General features: G+C 36.0%; 1 protein-coding gene across 2 annotated transcripts in view; it reads right to left on the minus strand.

Moving 5' to 3' along the window:
- The window catches only part of LOC133523300 (GYF domain-containing protein gyf-1-like), an 87,163-nt gene that overhangs the window by 50,570 nt on the left and 14,884 nt on the right, over positions 1-21,709 (minus strand). For both annotated transcript variants that reach the window (XM_061858839.1, XM_061858918.1), the window contains exons 4-8: positions 21,161-21,181; positions 20,329-20,349; positions 20,144-20,164; positions 17,004-17,024; positions 9,802-9,822 (exon numbers count right to left, since the gene is read on the minus strand). In XM_061858839.1, the coding sequence (XP_061714823.1) occupies positions 9,802-9,822; positions 17,004-17,024; positions 20,144-20,164; positions 20,329-20,349; positions 21,161-21,181 (105 nt within the window). The remainder of the gene's footprint in view (positions 1-9,801; positions 9,823-17,003; positions 17,025-20,143; positions 20,165-20,328; positions 20,350-21,160; positions 21,182-21,709) is intronic.

Genomic DNA, 21,709 nt, shown 5'->3' on the forward strand with positions numbered 1-21,709 from the left:
TGTGCAGATTTTGCCATCTACCATCGTCATCTTAGCTTATGTGTCACTTTGTTGTTCCTATGTTCTGTGGGTACTAGGTCTTTGATTTCATCGTCTATTTTTTTCTTTTGAGCTAGAACAAAGTTTTTGTTCTCTTTAGTAAATGTAAATTGCTTTGGACGACAATATGAAGCAGAACATGGTTTTGGATTTGTCCAAATTGTTTTATCGCCAGAGATAAGCTTTAGTGGCACTAAAGTCATCATAAAAATGCTTGAGTCATCTTGTTCACTGCCACCAATTTTCTGCTTGTACCGGCTTTGACTGGAAACACCGTCAAATCCTCATTTAGAAATCAAATTAACTGCATGTCTTATACTTGTTCCTGTAAACTATTCAAAATGAGTGTAACTGTTAAATCCAGCAAAGCTTGCAATGTTATCTCACACGAAAAATCCGTTACAGTAACAGATTGCGTAGGTGGATAACAATCTAATTTAGCCTTCTGGACTTTGTAATACGATGGGTATAAGTTTGAAGCACCCTATCTGATTGCTGTCTCTCGCAAAGTTATGTATTGCCATTTAGATAACTTCAAAGAAATCAGTAGACCTAATGCCTTCTCTGCTGTAAGTGACGCGGTAGAACCAGGCTTCTTGATGATTACAGTGAACTTCTGGACTGATTCTGGGTTCTTTAACATATATTCTATTACTGATGCAATTTCACCCCGACAGTTGAAAACACCACTTCGTCTGTGTTTTCAACGCTTAGATCGCTGCATCTGTTTTTTTTCTGCTTCGTTCCGAGGTCTTCGAATGGTTTACGTTTCAATCGTGTCATAGTTCCAGTTGATGATGTGCTTAGTTCACTGCTGGTTGATGTGTGGGCTAAGTGAAGATCCAACTGAAGATAAAAGCAACTTGGCCAGTCAATATTTGCTTCTAACCAGGATCCATACATTGTTCTAAATATTTCTGTGTTCCGTTGGCTTTTCTTCCATCTGTCAGTAGCAGCTCTTGTAAATCTTCGGCAAAATTATTTCAAGGTGTCACGATCTTCTTCTGATAGGTTAAGGTTTGATTTAGTTAGCAATATTTCAAACAAAGCTTCGTGATTTAAACTAGATCCTTGAGATTTTAGGATAACAAACAAGTCCAAGTTCGTAATAAGACTGTCCATGGTTTATGGTCGTATAAGTTGGCGGTTAAGAAGCTCAAGATGAACTAAAATATAAAATGTACCCCTTACCTATTTATTGCAAGTACTAATGAACACCACCATTCTATATCATTGTTATTGTAATTAGTTTTACGTCTAATTATAAGCATAATGATTAAAACCTTAATGATTAAACTCATCAGTTGTCAATGTGTCATTTGTTGAATACTGTTTCATTAAGTACAAAAATAATGTAATAAAGAGGATACAAGGGTAATAATCTAAGGATGTAATGGTTTTATTTTCAATTTTCTACTTGTAACTCTTGTATGTTTATTATTTATTTGATTAAAACAATGAGAAAAAGCTATTTCAGCATGAAAAAAAAAGTTAATTTTTTATTAAATAAGTGCATACGGTAGAAAAGTTCGCGTTATGTCAAAATATTCTTAATAATGTGTATTTAAATCATCTGCAAGGATATTACGGTATACCTTTAATTTTTGAAAAAAAAAACTGTTATAGGTACTCGTACGCTCCATACATTTGCTTAGAACAAAAATTCACTACGCGTAAGTTATTGGTTCGATCAAACTCAAATTCATTTTTTGTAGTCAAAATAACGAGTGTAACCGTATTAAAATAAAATGTATATCGATTTTTTTTTAAAGTGCACCCCGTAGGAACATTCTAATTATGTGGAAAAATCAAGAATAATTGGTTTTAAAATTATCTCTCAGGATATTACGATTAACTTTTTATGTTCGGAGAAAACTCGATTTTTCTGATACGCGCCATACAAAGATTTTGAAAAAAAAAATTATGATTAATTATTTTTTTAACCAAATTAGCTAAGATTAATTTTGGGACATAATAAAACCCAACAAAAGCTATTCCAATAAAAAAAGTTCAAATTTAAGACTTCGTTTTCTATTTCTATGAAGGCCGATTTTCAGCCCGCCGTGCATCGTTGAACTTCTGGTTGATGATCTCATTCTTAATGTTCAACTTCCCTTACAATCGCTTTTATTGTTAAAATACCAGAACGAGTTACCACAAGCATAATTGTTTTTCTGTGACATTTTTGACCACCTTACAACGTTGTTACACCACCCCACTTTGTTTTAATGAATTCTATTTCCGTTGATGCCATTAAAAAATAAATAAAATAATCTTTATCGCAACTTTGTGTATTACAAAACATTGGTTCCTGGTTCTCAAAGTAGGTTACCCCGTGTCTCAAAAGCCAGTTCCTTCCCGATTGCAAGCGAAATGTTACAATGTTAGACATTTTATTATAATACAAATTCAGTTCAGTTCAAATATATTTATTTCTCTAAGATTATAAGTCACTTAAACGAGACACAATTTTTTTTTTTATGTACTGAGACAAAAAAAAATTGTGTCTCGTCTTTTAGTTACAGTTCTTTATCAATTTTCTGATAGCAATATAGAAGTTGTCAAAAGTCTCTCCATCTTCTTGCTTTCTGTTATTGAAATTAAACTTTTAATCAGTTCATTTTGTTTTGGTTCAATGGATTCATCAAATAATTTGAGAAGTTCATAATTTTTCGGGTGTCTTCCGAGTACTTTATTAATTATAGTACAAGTAGTCCTTCTTGTCCAATACAATTCAATAATATTGCCGACTTTCTCGTCTCGGCCACAGTTGTTGATCCAGCGGCCGCAATAAAAATTTTCAGCTGTTGCTTGAAATTCCTCTGCTTTATCAACATATCACCCACTGAACCTAGTTGCAGCGGTGCGAGCATTCTAAATTCAATAGCATTTCCCGACATTTTGCTTCACTTTTCTCGTCGTCCGTATTCTTCTAATTAATTATTTTCACAACGAATCTTCTTCAAATGTTCGATTGCCGACTGCGCCATGTAAAGTTTAGTAATAAAACATTTGTTATGTTAACACTGAGTTTATTTTATTATTTTTTGGAATCTGTTTTACATGTGAGTTCAAACACGATCAAGCTTCAAGTTACTCTCTCCTAGGTAACCCTATAGTTACCCAGTTCATTCATATTCAACAGCGTCTGTACTTAACAACCACCGATCGCTGTCACTGTCACTGACACAAGCATTAGTTCATTTAAGACAGTCTGTAGTTACGTTCGGTTACAAGTAGAAACAAACATCATTACAGTAATAACACAAATTACAGGTAATCTGTAAACGAGCATTAACATTTTCATTAAATAAAAAGAAATGTCGATATTTTTAAATTCAATTTCTATAACAACTTGAGCACTCGTAACATGGCAATGATTTTTTGTTTCGAGTGAAGTATGTTTCATTGATTTTGTTGAATTTATGATATGGAAAATATAGCATATGTAAATGCAATTGCTAGCTACAGTTGTGTAAGTAACCTCTACTACGCAGGGGCGCGTTGGGTTTCTAATGAAGGTAATATCTTTTGCGATATTTCGAGTGGTTAGATCAAGTCCCCAAACGTTAGTTCCGCATAAGACAATCCTCAGTTGCATTTCTCTCCACTAGACTTTGTTTCCGATCACGCATGTCACCATTGGCAGATGTTCTCAGGCGTTCCCTTCTCTAATATATTTTTATTACAATAATTTATTTTACAAGAAGCAATTAGCACTAGTCGATCTTTGTCTAATCGCATTTAATTTCATTCGATTTATGTTTTAGACGCAAATATTAACAGTCGCTCTTCGTTCATTAAAAAAAGCTGTTACGTAAAATGTATTGCTATCATTATTTATAAAGAAAATGAAAATTAAATTAGATTGCGATCAAACTCTATTACAAAAAAATGTATAGATTTATTACGTTATGTTTTAAGGTTATTATCGATAATCTCATTTATGTTTTTGTCAAAATTACTGTCCACGGCTGTTGGGTTTTAGGCCAAATTCGTATGAGAAATAAAACGAAGCGATCAACATGTAACTTCACATAGTACAAATAAACAACTTAACTTATCCACACTCGCAAGATCACACTTGATTATGTCAATTTTAATCCACTGATTCATCATGTACGTGTTGAATATACATCAATATTAGCATTATGCTTGGCTGTAATGAAAATAGCAACCAGCTATCTGCAAGGACGGATAGATCGCCCGTAGAGCGTTTAGTCGCTGCAATTTCAAAGTCTACTTTAAACAAGTTTGATAAATTGTCTTTTAATCATTTGGGATACTCTGTTGTAGGTTGTCTGACGTTTATATATGCATGGGAAGACTTTTGTATATTCATTATTTGATCCGATATCGCCGTGAATCGTGCACAGTTGGACATAGGGGTATGATACTTTTTTGAACGTTCCATCTAAAAAAATATGTGTTTATATTTTTTATCCATTCTTTACAATGTGTTGTTGTAAATACAAAAATTTCGTTATCAGCGAATAAAAGAGATTTCGTTCACCGAATAAAAAAAATTCGTTATCACTGAATAAAATAAGTCACAAAATTCATTACGGTCAAACCATTGTTTATTGAAGTACTTGTTAAATTTTGTAATGTCTCTATCCTTTGGGGCTTCCTTTCATAACGTATTCAAAGCCCTTATTTATAAATGCCGAAGGTAAGCGGGCTAGCCCAGCACAACATGCTACGTGTCTTTACAGGCAAATATATTTTAGCTTTCCGAAATAAAGATGTATTAAAATGGTAGTAGCATAACTTTATTTAAATGTTATTGAAGACTTTTTTAATGCCTTTAATCGCCGCTTTTCGAAGTTTAATGTTACTTTTTCGAGAGTACATGATGAAAACTGTGAATTAATTAATCTGACTAGTAATTCATTCGTTTTCTTCTGTTTATTTTCTAGCACTGCAAAAATTAAAGGTACTACCGACTGTGTTTCATCGTCATATACGTTTACAGTATACAGTTGTTTGAAAGGTTGTGGGCAAGTTTTGAACGTACCGTCGCAAAAAATATTATCAATCTTCTTTTTGCGTTTTTAGAACATAATAATATCATATTTTCATCATCAATGTAATCAGCCAAAGCCATATCTTGGAATTTTGCAGGAATCACTACTTAACTGGACAACTTACGATGCCACGGCACGGAACTTCTTCGGGGTCGGTGATGATGGCCGTTTCTGTTGCGAAGGTTGCTGTTTTGTCTCGGGATCAAAATGATGGACCCATGTTTCGTCCATTATTACGAAACGAGACAAAAAGTTTTCAGAATCTTCTTGAAACTTGTCCAACAATGTCTTCGAAATGTCAAGTCGATTTTGTTTCTGACTGTCGGTTAACATCCTCGGCACCCATCTTGCGGAGACTTTTCTTATATTCAAAGATTGTTTCAATATGGATTGAATACTTCCATATGAAATGCCCGTTTTCTGAATTAAGTAACGGATGGTAACTCTTCGATCGCTCTATACAATTTTCTCGACTTTCCATATCTTGGAATTTTGCAGGAATCACTATTTAACTGGACAACTTATATCTTAATTTGGGAGCACTCATTACTTTGTTGCGTCCATTATACAGACTGGTTTTAACACAACGCTTGTTTTGCGAAGAAAATCATTTAGACTTCAAAAGGGCTTACAAAATGGCGGTATCATTGGAAGCCGCTGCCAAAAACGCCGCAAATGTTGTAGACAAAAAACCGTCTAGCTCCAAAGACGATCTTCATGCGTATACACGGCGCCGGCATCGGGACAGGGGCGCGGCACCAGCAGCGCACGTTTCGCTCGACGGGGCGGCGCAGCCGACCCAGAGCTCGTGGGGCCCACGATAACAGTGCTGCTGTGGCGAACAAGGTCACGACCAAACTATATGCAAGTTCAAGGAGTACGTTTAAAAGAAGGCCATTTAAAAAGAGTGTGTCCAAATATTCGTGAGATAAATTATACGAGAAGGGATCAAAAAGTAATGAGAATGAGATTTTTCTACATAATCTCAGAGTCTTTCTACACATCGAGTCAAGCGCTTTTCCAAGGCTTCAATCACTTAAAAAAAAAAGTTTTGTCATGGTCCTGCAAAAATCTCTCCACGGCATCCATCACCTCGTTATCGTCTTCGTACCTGTTTCCCCTTAAGCATTCTTACTATTTGGGGAACGGATAAAAATCGCTAGGCGCCATATCTGGTGAATAAGGGGGGTGGTTAACCAATTCGAAGCCAGCTTGCTGAATGGCAGCCATCGCAACTGCCGACCTGTGCGGCGGGTGCGTTGTCGTGATGAAACAGCACGCCCCTTCGAGTCTCCCTCTCCTTTTCTAATTGATGGCATTCCTCAACTTGGGAATTAAAGCTGCATAATATTGGCCTGGAACCACTACCACGCTCCAGGTAATCAATCAACAATATCCCTTCTGAGTCCTAAAATATTGAGGCCATAACCTTGCCAGCCGATGCCACGGCACAAAACTTCTTCGGGGTCGGTGATGATGGCCGTTTCTGTTGCGAAGATTGCTGTTTTGTCTCGGAATCAAAATGATGGACCCACGTTTCGTCCATTATTACGAAACGAGACAAAAAGTTTTCAGACATCTTCTTGAAACTTGTCCAACAATGTCTTCGAAATGTCAAGTCGATTTTGTTTCTGACTGTCGGTTAACATCCTCGGCACCCATCTTGCGGAAACTTTTCATATACTCAAAGATTGTTTCAATATGGAATGAATACTTCCATATGAAATGCTCGTTTTCTGAATTAAGTAACGGATGGTAACTCTTCGATCGCTCTATATACAATTTTCTCAACTTTCGCAACTTTTTCTTGGGTGACTGACGTCGATCTACGGCCGCAACGATGTTCGTCTTCCGTGTTCGTTCTCCCTACTCGAAATTGAGAAGCCCACCTTGCGACAGTGGAATACAGCGGAGCAGACTCTCCTAATGTTGCCTCCAAATCGCAATGAATCTCTTATGTCGTTAACTTTTTTAAACAGAGGTATTTAATAACGGCTCGCATTTCGTTTTTCTCCATTTTCTAGAACACATTCCGACACGAAGCAAACAAATTACTTCATTCAGAAAAAAAAACAAAAGAGAATCGAAGATTTTTTTCTTTATTAATATTACAAATATCTGAGCTAGGCCTGCCAGTATTTTTTTTCTTACCAAGGAGTATATATGTCGTTCTCACTACTTTTTGTTCCCTCCTCGTACAGTCACGGGCAAAGATATATAATTATGCAAGTTATGTGAACAAAAACAGGTAATCACAATAAGTTTAAAAGATATATACAAATAGTAATAAATATGGAAACTTCAATGGCCACATATATATGTATAAGGCAAGTTCAAAAACTTGTATAACATGTAAGTTACATAATCAGTATCCTGCAAATGATGCAAAATATATTGTAATTATATTTATGTCATTAAATATAGATTCAGTTACTAGTACAGAAATATGTATACAAAATATAAACGTGCGAAAATCTATTTTACTGTCTTGTGACACGAAACAAATTTGAATATAATGTTTTGACAATTCACGAAAACAGTGCAGACTTGTCATTGTATACGTTTGTCTAATGTTTTGACCTGTCACTTCGTTGTTGGAATTACGTGTTTAACAGATTTTACAACATTGAAGCTGCCTTAAATTAGGTCATTATTTAATACGTCAAAAAAAAATATAAATACGAAAAAACTAGGTTACCAAAAATATGTATACACAACTATATTGCCTTGATATTGATACATATCTATAACGTTAGCCTTAAGCGGGCCACTCACACACCTGCCGCAGGGGCAATACCGGTCGCACGGCGGTCGGAGCAATTTTAGGTTGTTTTGTACACACTAGCCTGCCACTCAGTGTGTAAGTGATAGTCCCGCTGAACGCACGTCGACGAGAATGACTCCTGTGTTATCAAAGCACCAAAGGATTGGTATCGCCTTGGCACTTTCTGTGCTACCGTGCACTTTCCGTGTCCTAATTTCACGTCCTTTATTCATTGTGACAAGTGACCTCCGTTTGGTTCAGTAGTCACCAATGAACTGACTGGAATTGCCCCAATCGTACTACACATGTAACAACCTAGCAGGGCGGTAGATACAATCTAGGGAGCTAGGAAGGTCTTGCGCCCCTGCCGCCCTGCTGCAGGCCCAATCTAAAAATTGCCCCTGCTTCTCTACACACATCACTATTAAGGAGGCAATTAAGGGTCCAATTCCAAAATTGGACCTGCGGCAGGTGTGTGAGTGGCCCGCTTTAAAGGGCGTAAACATAGAGTAACATAGATTAAATATTAGGCGTAAACGCCATGTTATACGCTCTTTGCGACTAAGGCTTTCTTTTCTTTTGTAACTCAGCCAACGGGCTGGTATACGTCCAAGACAATGAAACAAAATAATAAAACAATGAAGTTATTTTATTCGAGGAATCTATGGGTGTATTCATATACGCAATTACAATTGTATGGTGAATGACGGCATTCAATATAACAGGGGCCGGTACATAGCTCACAAAGCAAATACATTGCTTTTATTTGATCGTCGTCATAACCATCGCCGTTGTCAAATGTAACATTCGGTTTAAAGAATCTTTGTTGTCTATGAAATTGCAGAAATTTTAATTTTTAACATGCTCCACGAAATTACTTTGTTATCGCTTAGCTTAGCTACAATTCTATTAAAACACAATGAAAACAGACTATCCATCTTTTCTTTTCGTTGTGGTTGTAATAATGACGTATTAAAAATATTTATTCGTCGATATGCATAACTCGGCGATTGTCAAAATTTAAAGTTAGAAGTTATAGCTACCAAAGAATAGCTATCTATCCGTAATAAAACCTTATTTATTAGTCTTATTACATCCGCAAAAAGTTTATTCCCTATATATTTATGAATACTTTGTCTGCCACGAAACCAGACAACCACACCATAGTTATATCGGTATTTTATTTTTTGACATGATTTTAATTATTTTTATATTTAGATCTTTACAAAACTTCCTGGGCTACAAGGATGGCGCAGCCCTACCCAACTCCTCCACCCTCAACTGACTACCATCACCCTCCGCTGATATTTTTTTTTATTTATATTATTTTTACACTTGTAATATCTCTATATAAATAAACGATTTCCCCCTTTTAATTATTACTTACTTGACAACGCCTAAGAATTTCAGAAATAAAGCGGAACATAGAAATGCAGTGAAACACGATCTAATTTCTATGTTTTTAATAAAATGAAACTGTGAAATGTATAAAGAGGCTGATAGTATTATAGATAAACTCAAACTTAAAACATCCTGTTCAACTTAAAATATTTATAACATAAAAATATCCAACTCAATAATGAGTATACCCGCCATCAGCGTCTCTGATCGCTTGAAGTCTGTCTCTCATTGAGCCAACCATTTTTGAGCATACTTCCGTACCTCTAAACGAATTCCAAACATCAAGAACGTGATTCTTTAAGTTTTGTGTCGTTCTCACCATCGAAGGATCCCAGTGTTGGACCATCAAGCCCCAAAAAATCTCTATGGGATTGATGTCTGGACTTTTGGGTGGCATCTTAATAAACATTTGGTGTATATTTGGCGTAGGAGATTTTGTCACATCACTTATCTGTCAGTATTTGGTAATGGCTACCTAAATCAAACCTAAATGCTGCGCATTACCGATACCGTCGTGTTTTTAAATATATGTTTATCGGTTATTACATAATCTACCTACAGTTATTTTACCTCTAAGGTTGTATTTTTATCCTGAAAAAAAATTATCAAAAAATAACAATTTTTAACAGACCTTGTTAATTGACAGGCGTGTATGGGAACAAAACATGCCTGTGAACCTAATAGTCAATGAATATATCGTACGTATTGGTCGTAATATTAGTTACTAATCTGCCAAGTTTTATCTCATAATTATTGACAGTTTTTTTTACTTTTCAAAATATTTTAAAAACTACTGATCCGTTTCTTTTGTTATGAACGTATGTTGTTAAAGACCTAAAGAGGAATCATTTTGAAAAATCAGAAATCTCTAGGTCATCATTAACTTGGTGATTTCTGATGTCATCTGCGGTTCTATGGTGGAGGCGAATGGCCATCACGCATTGAGTTGTTGTCGTTGTTCGGGAAGGTTTCCGCGTTACCACGCTCTTAATGACATCGTGAGGAGGGCTCTAATATCCGCCAACATCCCCTGTGACTTGGAGGACCGAGAATATGAAATGAAAAGGCTGCCTTTGATTATTATTTAAAACGTAAAGTCAGGAAATAGATAGTTACTATATACTTACTGTTGAGATATAATTTTACAGTTTAAACAGAGTAGTCCGCTTATACAATTTTAAAATTGTGATATTAATTTTATTAATTTTTAAAACAATACCTAGTGTGAGCCTATTCAATATCAGAGGTATTTCTATTAATTATAAATTTATCACATCGTCTATTTTATTTTCATATACTACACAGAAGTCTTCTTCATATTTAATTGCGTGTTGACAAACTTATTTCCAATCTTCTGGACTTGTATATTGACTCTCTCTTGCAGTGGATTCTTTACGCGTGTCAAAGTCATGTCAACAATACGTTGAGCTACGTATTGTTTTAATTTGGCCCATATATTCTCAATAGGATTAAAGTCTGGGTGGTACGGAGGTAAACGCACAAAGTTGACGCCCCGCCCGCTTCGGCACAATGTGTGTGGGGTCATTTTGCAGAGCTAGTTCGACATCTATGTTTATTACAAGCTTTTATTCTTACTTTCACCTGACCGTTGTCTGTTTGTAATCAAATCTTGCAAGTTTTTGATCCACTTCCCGGTTTCTGATTGAGCTGAAAATTTGCATACATATGTAAGTCGAGAGGTGAACATAGGAACTCTGTGATAAAACAACGCAACCTAATTGGACGTACTTCTGCAAACAGGAACCAACCCACACGATGGCAGTTTCGAGAAAAAGTAGTTTTTGTTTAAAACGTGTAAACAAAAAACATGCGAAAGTTAAATCAAAAAGTTTGATTTAAATACTGAACAAATCCTTACATTCTACAGTTTTTACTGGTAACTTGCTCAAAAAACAAAACGTATATCGTTTTTTTTCTTTAAAAAGTCTATGGTCCCTGTTAACGAAAAAGATTCAGTGAGGGTTGGTTCCTTGTTACTTTACTAGTAGGTAATAAAAAAACCATAATAAGCTATGTTTTACTTGTTTTATTTCAAAGAATATAAAGTACAAACACTAAACAGTACTCAATACTCGTACTTTACACAAAAACACTTAATTATTCAATACTTTACTCAAAAACAGTTCTATGTTATCAAAATATCCAAATTTAACTCAAGACATACTTAAAATAAGATCTGTTGCCAAATTTATTTTGTTACTACTCAGTGGTTTCTTCCTCAATTTCGAAGTCTGGTTCACCTGAAAAGCCTTCCAAGTCATCCTCAATATTTTCATCGGGCATCAATTTAACATAGAAATCATGGTTCACCTGTGGAATCAGATGCAGAAGGCTTTTCAAGTCCTTCAACTTTGCATCTGGGATAGGCTTTCCAGATGGCCACAAGGGCTCCATTATATCCTTCGATATATTGGTCACTCTTCCGCGAACCTTTTTTTTATGTCTACTTCGTTAAATTCCTCATCATAATAAGACCTCATATATATTTTGCAAACTTCATGTTTTCCCAGCTTAATTTCTTTCGTTTTCAGCCATGATACTTTAGTGCCGTCATTGTATTTTTTCCTATTAGTTATATGTTTCTCTAGCTTCAAAGAGGAAAGAAAGTCCTGCTGATTCATTCGATGAACTTTCATGGGATTATTTCTTTTGCAAGACTTCATTATATCCATGTAATCATCTGGCATGTAAAGCCTCTGGTGATGTTTCAGAGCAGTTTAAATTTTTCCAAAGTCGGTGTCATTGGGGAGGAAACTGTGGCCCGATTCAAGGAATTTCATATTTATTTGTTCAAGCGTTGGATGGTCATTTAAAACCACTTTCATCATCAACACCAGTTTAATATTTCGGTTTTGTCCGCCACATGAATCACTCCATAAAATCAGACATGTCAAACATATCAACTTGTTCGATTTTTGTTTTGCAAACGAGAACCAACCCGCATGGTTCCATGTGGAATAATAATGAAGATACTTTAACTAGGAACCATGTTGCTTGGGTCTTTTTAGAATAAATATAACAAGCATATTAAGCAATGTATCGGGTTATCATGTGACATGGATCTTTTTTTATTTTATTATAAAGTTATAAACAGAGTGCTAGTAACTTTGTGACCATGATATTTTTATAGGTTATACTTGTCACATCACTTTGATATTTACAGGGTCGACATAAGGTGCATTTTACGGCTTAGCTGTGTACTTAACTAATTTTTTGACGTTGTGTGGGTTGGTTCCTGTTTGCAGAAGTACGTCCAATTGTGTTGGGGTTTTTAGAATTTGTTCGATGAGTATTAGTTGCCTGTGGAAAGAAAAGTACAGTCAGCGATAAAAGCTTGTACCAAAAATGAAATTTTTGCCAATAACTTATTATCAATCGCTGTTTTATGTACGTTCATCGTACTCCGACACCCGTGGTCCGATTTGCGTATTTTTTTTTAAACGAGTTATATCCAAGTTGGTACCATTTAAATTTAGTTGTGATCCATAATCCATAAGCAGTTGAGGGAACTCCTCATATTTTTAAGGCACGTGTATGGTAATTTGGGTGTTTTCTTAAGCTAATCGAGCATTTTCTCTTAAAGACCACCAGATGATGATGATTTTTTGAAATTTTTTTTTATGTAGTATGTTCACCGATTACTACGACACCGTGGTCCTATAGGGTGCCTATCGGGCGTTGAATAATACGTCCGTTGTAGACACACTACGTATACGAGGGTCATGCCAAAAGAAATTAGATACTCAAAAGTTACCGACTTTATTCTTTATTACAGCTATCTATTTTTTCGAAGTAGTCACCGTGAACACGTATACACTTTTCCATCCGTCTAAACCACTTAGAAAATACCGATGACCACTCTTCTTTAGATACCTCAGAAATTTCATAATTATACGCAGCCAGGGCATCTTCTTTGTTCTCAAATCGCCTTCCTTTTAATTTTTCTTTAATTTTGGGAAATAAGTAAAAATCGCAAGGGGCTAGGTCGGGGGAATATGGCGGGTGGGGCAAGATAGTCACGTTTTTTGAGCTGAAATAGTCAAGTGTTCTAGCAGAAGTGTGAGGGGCAGCGTTGTCATGGTGCCAGAGCAGGTGCTGAGTTCCCGATTTCGGCCGCTTGTCACACCAAGCTGACAGTACTCTGGGGGCACAAACTGTCACATACCATTCAGAGTTGACTGTCCTTTGATCTTCTAGCACTATCGTAGCAATATGTCCCGTCTTGCAGAAAAATGAGGCAATCATTTGTTTTTGTGTACTTCGGGTTCGGCGACATTTTGTTGGCGTCGGCTCATCTTCAAAACACCATACTGTGGACTGCCGCTTTGTTTCGGGGTCGTAGTTATATAGCCATGTTTCGTCACCTGTAAGTATATCATATACATTTTTTTTCTCGCCAGCGTCGAATTTATCTATCATAAATTTGCACCAATCTACGCGGCGGTCTTTTTGCAAATCGGTGAGTTTGTGCGGCACCCATCTTGAACAACGCTTATGAAGGGCCAGATGATAATGAATTATAGTTTGCAATGCTGCTGATCCAATACCCAGCTCACGCTCGAGCTCTGCATATGTAATTCGTCGGTTCGCACGAACATTTTTTTCCACAGCCTGTACGTTTTCTTGAGTGACTGCGGTTGGCGGCCGTCCGGTCTTCGCCTCATCTTCAAAGGTCTCTCGTCCCCTTTTAAATTCAGCAAACCAATTAAAAACAGTTGCACGTGAACAAGCAGACTCGCCAAAAGTTGAAACTAAAAGTTCAAAACACTCTTGAGGTTTTAAACCTTTTTTAAAATCATAATAAATCATAACACGAAAATCACGTCGAGTGAGCTCCATTGTTGCGAAAATTTCCCTCCAAAATTACCCAGAAAAAAAATAATTAAAAAAGGAATCCTAACATTTTCCGAGTGTTCCATATTTGAATTTATTAGCAAATAACCTACCTTTACAATGGTGTATAACTGGCCAGTATCGATCAAATGACCATAGAGTATCTAACTTCTTTTGGCATGACCCTCGTAATTGAAAAGTTTAAGCACAGTTACAAGCGTGAAGAAGCACAGGCACAAGAGTATAGAAAGCACAGGTTACAGTCAGAAGGAAGGAAACACGAAAGAAAGCGAAATAACATAAAATTTGGCGTTAGCACTGCACTCGCGTACGTTAGCCGTCGCGGATGAGATCTCACTGCCGGAGCGGCGCGAGCGCCGGCTGCTGTATAGTGTATATTTTTGTCTGATCCTTGTTATTGTAAACAGTTTTTATTGCAGGAAACTGTTTTTAATGCAGTATTCACTTTTCGATAGGTACTCGTAGGAACGTAGGCATTACCCAAGTATGCTAATCTTGCTATCTTCACTCTATTTTGTTTACGTGTTTTTGGGACGAATCGAAACTACTGCTGCAACTTCATAAAGTATACAGGCAATAAACCTCTTTCAATAATCTACCGATAATTATATTATTCTCTTCAACACTGCTCTTAGATGAGTACATATGGTGGTAGATCACACCAATATAGTTGGGTGTCTTCTGTATGGTTGATGATATTAATGATAACACTGTCTTTATTTATTAATGTCTTTTATTTAATTGAATATGCAGGCACAGAAAATATCATGACCAAAAAATGGCAAGCAGCTCTCTGTCATAGGGAGAGTACTTAACTTGTGCAGGTGTAAGCTTCCTCGAGAAAAAGGCGAGCGGTTCCCATGTGTCGTCCTTGAATTGTTGCAGTACCGCACCGAGGGCTTTATCAGATGCATCTGTTACCACAGCGAGATTAGCGGAGCAGTCGGGGTGAGCCAGCAGAGCAGCATTGGATAAGCTCTCTTTGCAGACTTCGAAGGCTGCTAGAGTCTCTCCTTCGAGAGTGATGGGTTGGGAACCTTTTACTGCACCAGTCAGTAAAGCGTGGAGAGGAGCCTGGATCTGGGCTGCTCGTGGAAGAAATCTTCTGTAAAAATTGAGCATACCCAAAAAACCTCTAAGTTGCCGGACGCTTGTAGGAGGCGGGAATTCCTTAACTGCCTGTACCTTGGAGTCGAGCGGTTTGCAGCCTCGCTCTGAGATCCGGTATCCTAAAAATGTTATTTTAAACACGCATCAGTGTTCAACACTTTAAAATCAATATACGCATAGCGTAGTATAGATATACACAACTAGGGTTGCCAGATCATAATTTGATAAAGGAGGGCAGATGGGTCTAAAAAGGAGGATTTTCTATAAAAAAGGAGGACTTTCACAATTAAACGATTTTTTTGTATTATTTTACTTTATTTTAATTATATTTAGCTGAGCTGCCAATTTTTACAAGAAGTTCTTGGTTTTTTAACAAATAATTATGAAAATCTTCACATGTCATGTTTTTGAAGTTGTATTGAGTAAGAATTACAGATTTAACTGACTGCGCACTATTGCCCGAGCGGCTCGTTTGACTTTTGACCACGCTTCAGCATGCAAGCCGCATGACACAAAATTTTCAATGACATGCTGCAAAAAGGAGGACTTACAGTAGGTGTGGGAGGACGGGAGGACAAAACATGAAAAAGGAGGACAAGTCCTCCTTTTGGATACCATCTGGCAAGCCTATACACAACGCGCCGCCGCTCGCGCATGAAAGTCTAACCAGTCGATACTCGCCCGTCACGACGCCATCACGCGGCTCGCCTGCGCTCGCGCGGCAATTTTTAGATTTACGTTCGATCTAACTGACTGTGATTGTTATTAACATATTACGTATACTAACTTATGTTTGTGCTTGCGAATGTGCGTTTCAAGTACCTAATAAACTAATAAGTGTGAATAGACATTATATAATCGTAAGACTAACGAACTAATTCGGTGGTTGTGTTTATAGCTACTTAGACTTATCCTGTGCAGCGCCTTCAATATTAAGTTCTTTGGGTTATTTCTAACTGTTCAATAATAGTGCCATTTTTTGTTCATGATATTTTCTGTGCCTGCATATTCAATTAAATAAAAGACATTAATAAATAAAGACAGTGTTATCATTAATATCATCAACCATACAGAAGACACCCAACTATATTGGTGTGATCTACCACCATATAGATACCTAAAGATTATTCTAAAAATCACCATATTGCTCCAAGCCGAATAATTTGAAACAAACATAATATATTAGTACGGAAAGAGATGTCACAGTATTGTAAAAAAATAGTAAATGTCGTTGATTAGTGTCAAAAAATATATTAGAAATATTTTGCAAATTATTCCTCTTTAGGTCATTAACAACATACGTTTATTAAAGAAAAAATCGGATCGGTAGTTTTTAAAATATTTTGAAAATACAATAAAAACTTTGAAGTAACATTTCACGAAAACCGACCAGTACTTATGGGATAAAACTTGGCAGAACAATAACTAATATTACGAACAATACGTAGGATAATACATTCATTGCTATTTGGTTCGAAGGCATTTTTGTTACCATACACGGCTCTATAGAGAAAATTAAGTAGGACAGCGGACCCTGGCGCTAGGCCAGGAAAACACGGCTGCAGCCTTTATCATGTCATGTCTAATAACGAGTAGCAGCGTTATCACTTTTCAATCTCCCGGTACAAGACAATGAGTTGTTCTATTCATCGGTTTTTTTTTTTACATTCTCCCATTTCTTGTTGTCATCCTCTTGAGCCATCGAGGAGGAGGATAAGTTAGAACCTCAAATGATTAACAAATCAAATCAATGGTAATACACAAAATAGCTCAATATACATTCATACCTTCAGCAATTTCTTCAGTGCCTGTAATCATTGTTTTTGTAGTTATTATTTTTATAGTGTAGCGGCATATCATCAGCATAAAAAGAGACACCACCCTGCGTATTGTAAACTGTTTGTGATACTGAATTTATATATCTTAAATGAAATTTCACCTAGTTCAAAGATAAGTGACGCACAATTATTATTAACTATAACGGGACGATAAATAAGTGACAAACAACACGGGAGGAAAATAATTATCTATAAAAAACAACATTCTCAAGATAAGAATCTTAAATTCTAATAACAGCATAATGTGATAAATAATGTGATCTGGCGATTGATTTTTTCGATCCTAATAGGAAGGAAAAAGATGTGCCTACATTTTTAATTCCTTTACCATTTTAATGGACTGTATATGATGGTAACGTACGCCACTATGTGGTATATGACCAATCTGGGCGACCATAATAATTTTTATGGTTAAATGATTCTCGTCGGGCCATGCTCAGTGTAGGGTTCCGTAGTTAGTCTTCCGTCACAATAAGCTAAACTAGAGCTTAAAGTATAATAACTTTAGCAACCCATTTAATGTCGTAATAACGTTTAACTGTGGATGTACGTCTTTTTACTAAGGGGAAACTTTTTGCGATAACTTAAAATCAGCTAAACTGATCATGTCCGCTATAGTTTTCATTTAATGTTTTTGTTAAGCTCTACTTCCACGATTTTTTTCATATTTTTTGGACCTCTGGTTCAAAGGGAAGGTACCCTAAAAAATAATAATTTTTAGATTTTATTGAACGGCTTTGTCGGCTTTATTGATTTATATGTCCATGCCAAATTTCATCTTCCTAGCACTTACGACCACGGAGCAAAGCCTCGGACAGACAGTTCTTTATTAGCTGTGTAGCTTCTACAGATCTTTGCCGAATGTTTGGGATCGTTGTCTTCTTGCAAAACATTTGTTTTTGGGTTGCCGATCAAACGTGTTCCTGACGGCACTGCGTGTCGTATTAAAATGTTATTGTACTGCTCTTTTCTAAGAATACCATCGATTTTTACGATGTCTCCAACACCATTTGCACTGAATAAACCCCACACCATGACAGAACCTCCACCATGCTTCACAGTTGGTACAACACATTACTCCAGCATTTTTTTTGCGGTGTGCGGCGAACAAATGTTCGACGTTTTGAACCGAATACTTCGAACTTTGATTCATCTGACATAGTACTTTCGACCAGTCTGCAAAAGTCCAATCCTTGTGGGAAATAGTTGGTTTGGTTTGCGTAATAATGGTTTTTTTAACAGCTACACAGCCCCGGTGACCGTGTTGAAGTAGTCGGTGTTTTATTGTAGTACCTACACTGGCATTTGATAGATACTGTTTATTTCCGTATAGATTTCTCATGCCGTTAAGCGTTGATTTATCTTGGTCATCGTCATAATTCTTCGATCCTCGACCTCGCTGGTTACATTGGGTCTCCCTGAACGTGCACGATCCAATGAACTCCACGTTACCATCTTCTTGGAGATATTGTTAATTGTTATTAGCAGTCTTAGAAATATTCATTTATTGGCTATATATCGCTCTGTCTTGCCTTCCTGATTAAGTGTGATGTGTAGCGAAACGCTACTACATCTGTCGTAGTTTTGTGGAATTACCGCCGTGCCTTGGTCAGGTTGTTTTTAGTGTTTTGGCCATGTTTCGCTGATGTTGATTCACGCGGACACCTTTAGGTGGCGCTTATAGCGAAAACGCCGACCTTCTTCGTATAATTCCTGGCCGTTTCTAATAAATTAAGTGCATATTTGCGCTTATTTTGAATTTAAATTTTTATGGAATTTGGAGTGTAAAAGTCATTTGTGTTCCCGGGTCGTTTTTAACCAGTTTTGCAATTTATAGCCAGTTTGATAGTTAACACGAAGTCTTTTTAAGTGCGCGTAAATCCACGGGTGCAGAGCCTCCTCGTAACAGTTGACTACCAAAGGCGCGCGTAAATCGGCGCCCGAAGAGGAGAGGCTCCTTGTAAACAGTTGGTCGCCAAAGCCGTGCGCAGGTCGGCGCTAAGCAGTGGTGGAGTGAAGAAACCTCATCGTTATAATCGCTGGCTCTCCGGTAAATGCTCTTTTGGATTCTGGTGCTCAGGTTTCACTAATTGATATTTCTCTCCTGTCGAAGCTCGGTATAGCTTTCCGCGAGGATATTCGGCCTTATGTTGTCTCCGCCGCCAATTCACCTATAGAAATCTTAGGCGGTTTGGACATCCCTATATTCTTCAGTGGCATTCGCGTTCTGTCTAGTGAGCAGTAATCTTCTTCCTACTGCATTTATTTTAGGAACTGAGTTATGGAACTGAAATTGTTTTCGAATTTGAATTTGAATTTAGTACTAAAACTTCGATTTTTTTTCTTTCTTTGACTCTGAACCGTAACCTTGGCGTGTGTTTGAACTTTGGATTTTAGTTTTAAGGTCGATTTATTGTAATTTTTCACCATGTCACATTTGAGTAATGAATGGTTAATTGCTGAGACGCCTCTTGCACACTCGTCTTTAAACGCGCACCAGCCGAGGATTTTAGATCCAATGACCAATGATGAGGAACAGTTTTTTTTTGAAGTGTGATGCAACTGGTCACAACTACCGTAATTGTCCTTACTTTTCAGGGGCGGTGTGCTTCAAGTGAAAGCCGGGTTGGAGCAATTACCCGTGATTGTCCTAGTTGTAATCCTAGTCCGTCAAAAAACTAATTCGTGGCGCACTGAGAGGTCCATCGGTGTCCCCCGTTTGTATTAATGATTCCCCGGATAATATTATTTTACTCCCTTGTAGCAGAGTATTATATTTTTTAAATTACGATATTTATTGTATCTTGGTGAGTCATATGTGCGACTTACGAAAACAATATTGTATTTTTTCAATGTTTAGGATGAAGTTATTACATACAGTAATATGTGATATTATTATTAATTTCTTTAACCTCACGAGTTGCAAGAATAGATGATGCCTTTTATTTCAACGACTAAAATGTGAAATCTTACTTAAAATCCAGTAACCGGTTACGAAGGATACTTTGTATTGAAGATGTATAGGTACCTATGTATGTTGTGGGGTTTTCTAAACAATTCTTTTTAATAAATAAATATTATTCACTTACCTTAATTTGTGCCCCCAGTTTCTTTAAAAGTAATAAAAATAAAAAGTTGTTTTCTTATTAATGCATGTTCGTTAAGGTATTTAATATAAATTACGAATTCCGTAACATTACTAACATTGCCATATAAAATAAACACTATGATATGAATAAATCATATACAAATACAGTTAAACATACTCATATACCTGTTTTTCTTTTGCACATTGCTGTAATTATGAATTTATGGGTTAGTATGGATTATGCAAATCTACATGATATATGATATAATAAGAAAGCATATTGACATTGATACCATGTGAACTGGAGACATAAAAAATGTTTATATCACCAAAACTGGTAATGTTCGATTCAAAAATTAAGAATCATAGTTCCCCACAGAGCAACAAAGGTTCTAATGAAATAGCGACGCGATTATATTTAATGGCCAAAAGGAAGATTCATATATTTGATAATTTTAGCGACCAGTAAACAAGAGTAGTATCTAAATTGTCATTTAACACATTCAATGCTAATAATTAAAATTGAGAAATAAATAAGAATCGACAAGTACACAAAAACTAGAAAAGTTACTTGGGCATAAAAAATGCAAATGTACAATGCACATTGTTATAACAACCATAGTTGGGTCAATATTTTGCATTATGCGGTTACTTCTTGTGGCAACAGCAATGCAATTTGGTATTATTCTGATATTCAAAAATTTTATTATAATCATATCTATAATAGGTTTTTTTTTAAACAGAATATATAACCGAAATTAATAATAAAATTGACACTAATGAAAACAGAATTGAGCAACACGAGGTAGACGAGTTGGGTAATAGTATGGGCTGCACCGTCATTGAAGATTGAAGCCGAAGAAATGTTGGATATAAGAGCGTTTTAGTGAAGCTTGCATAGTAACAGTAAAACTTTTAAATTTTACTTCCCTTACGCATTTATTTTGTTATACGATGTCATTTTCCCCAAATAAAGGTAAATATTAAAGGTTATGGTCTTAAATTGACAAAACTTTACCACTGATCTTTGCTGCAAGTCCTGTAAAAAGTTTTCAATTTAGATTTAACCAAATCTAATCCCATATAAGGCCGAATAGGTATATAGATATGATAGATAGATAATATTTATTTCTTATTGAAAATGTACATGTTATTTTTCCGTAAAAATAGCAGAAATTCACAAAAAGATCGTCAATTAGTATACAAATAAAAATGAAAAACAAAATTAGTTATAATAGTGCACAAAAATAAAAATAGACTTTAATTTAAAAATGTTTCATTCAATAATCTCAGCTATAAAATATAAAATCAAAATTTAGTAAAATTTTAACTAAAATCTGACATATGTTCTTTTTTTTCGAAACGTCTGTCAACAGAAGTTACAATGGTGCATTGTTAGGTATAGGTACATTCGGTAGGTATCTTAAGCTTATTGCACAGCTTATTATAGGCAAACACCATTTATTTATTTCTTATTGAAAATGTACATGTTATTTTTCCGTAAAAATAGCAGAAATTCACAAAAAGATCGTCAATTAGTATACAAATAAAAATGAAAAAAATTAGT

Source organism: Cydia pomonella, chromosome 1, assembly GCF_033807575.1.
Source record: "Cydia pomonella isolate Wapato2018A chromosome 1, ilCydPomo1, whole genome shotgun sequence".
In the NCBI taxonomy this organism is placed as follows: Eukaryota; Metazoa; Arthropoda; class Insecta; order Lepidoptera; family Tortricidae; genus Cydia; species Cydia pomonella.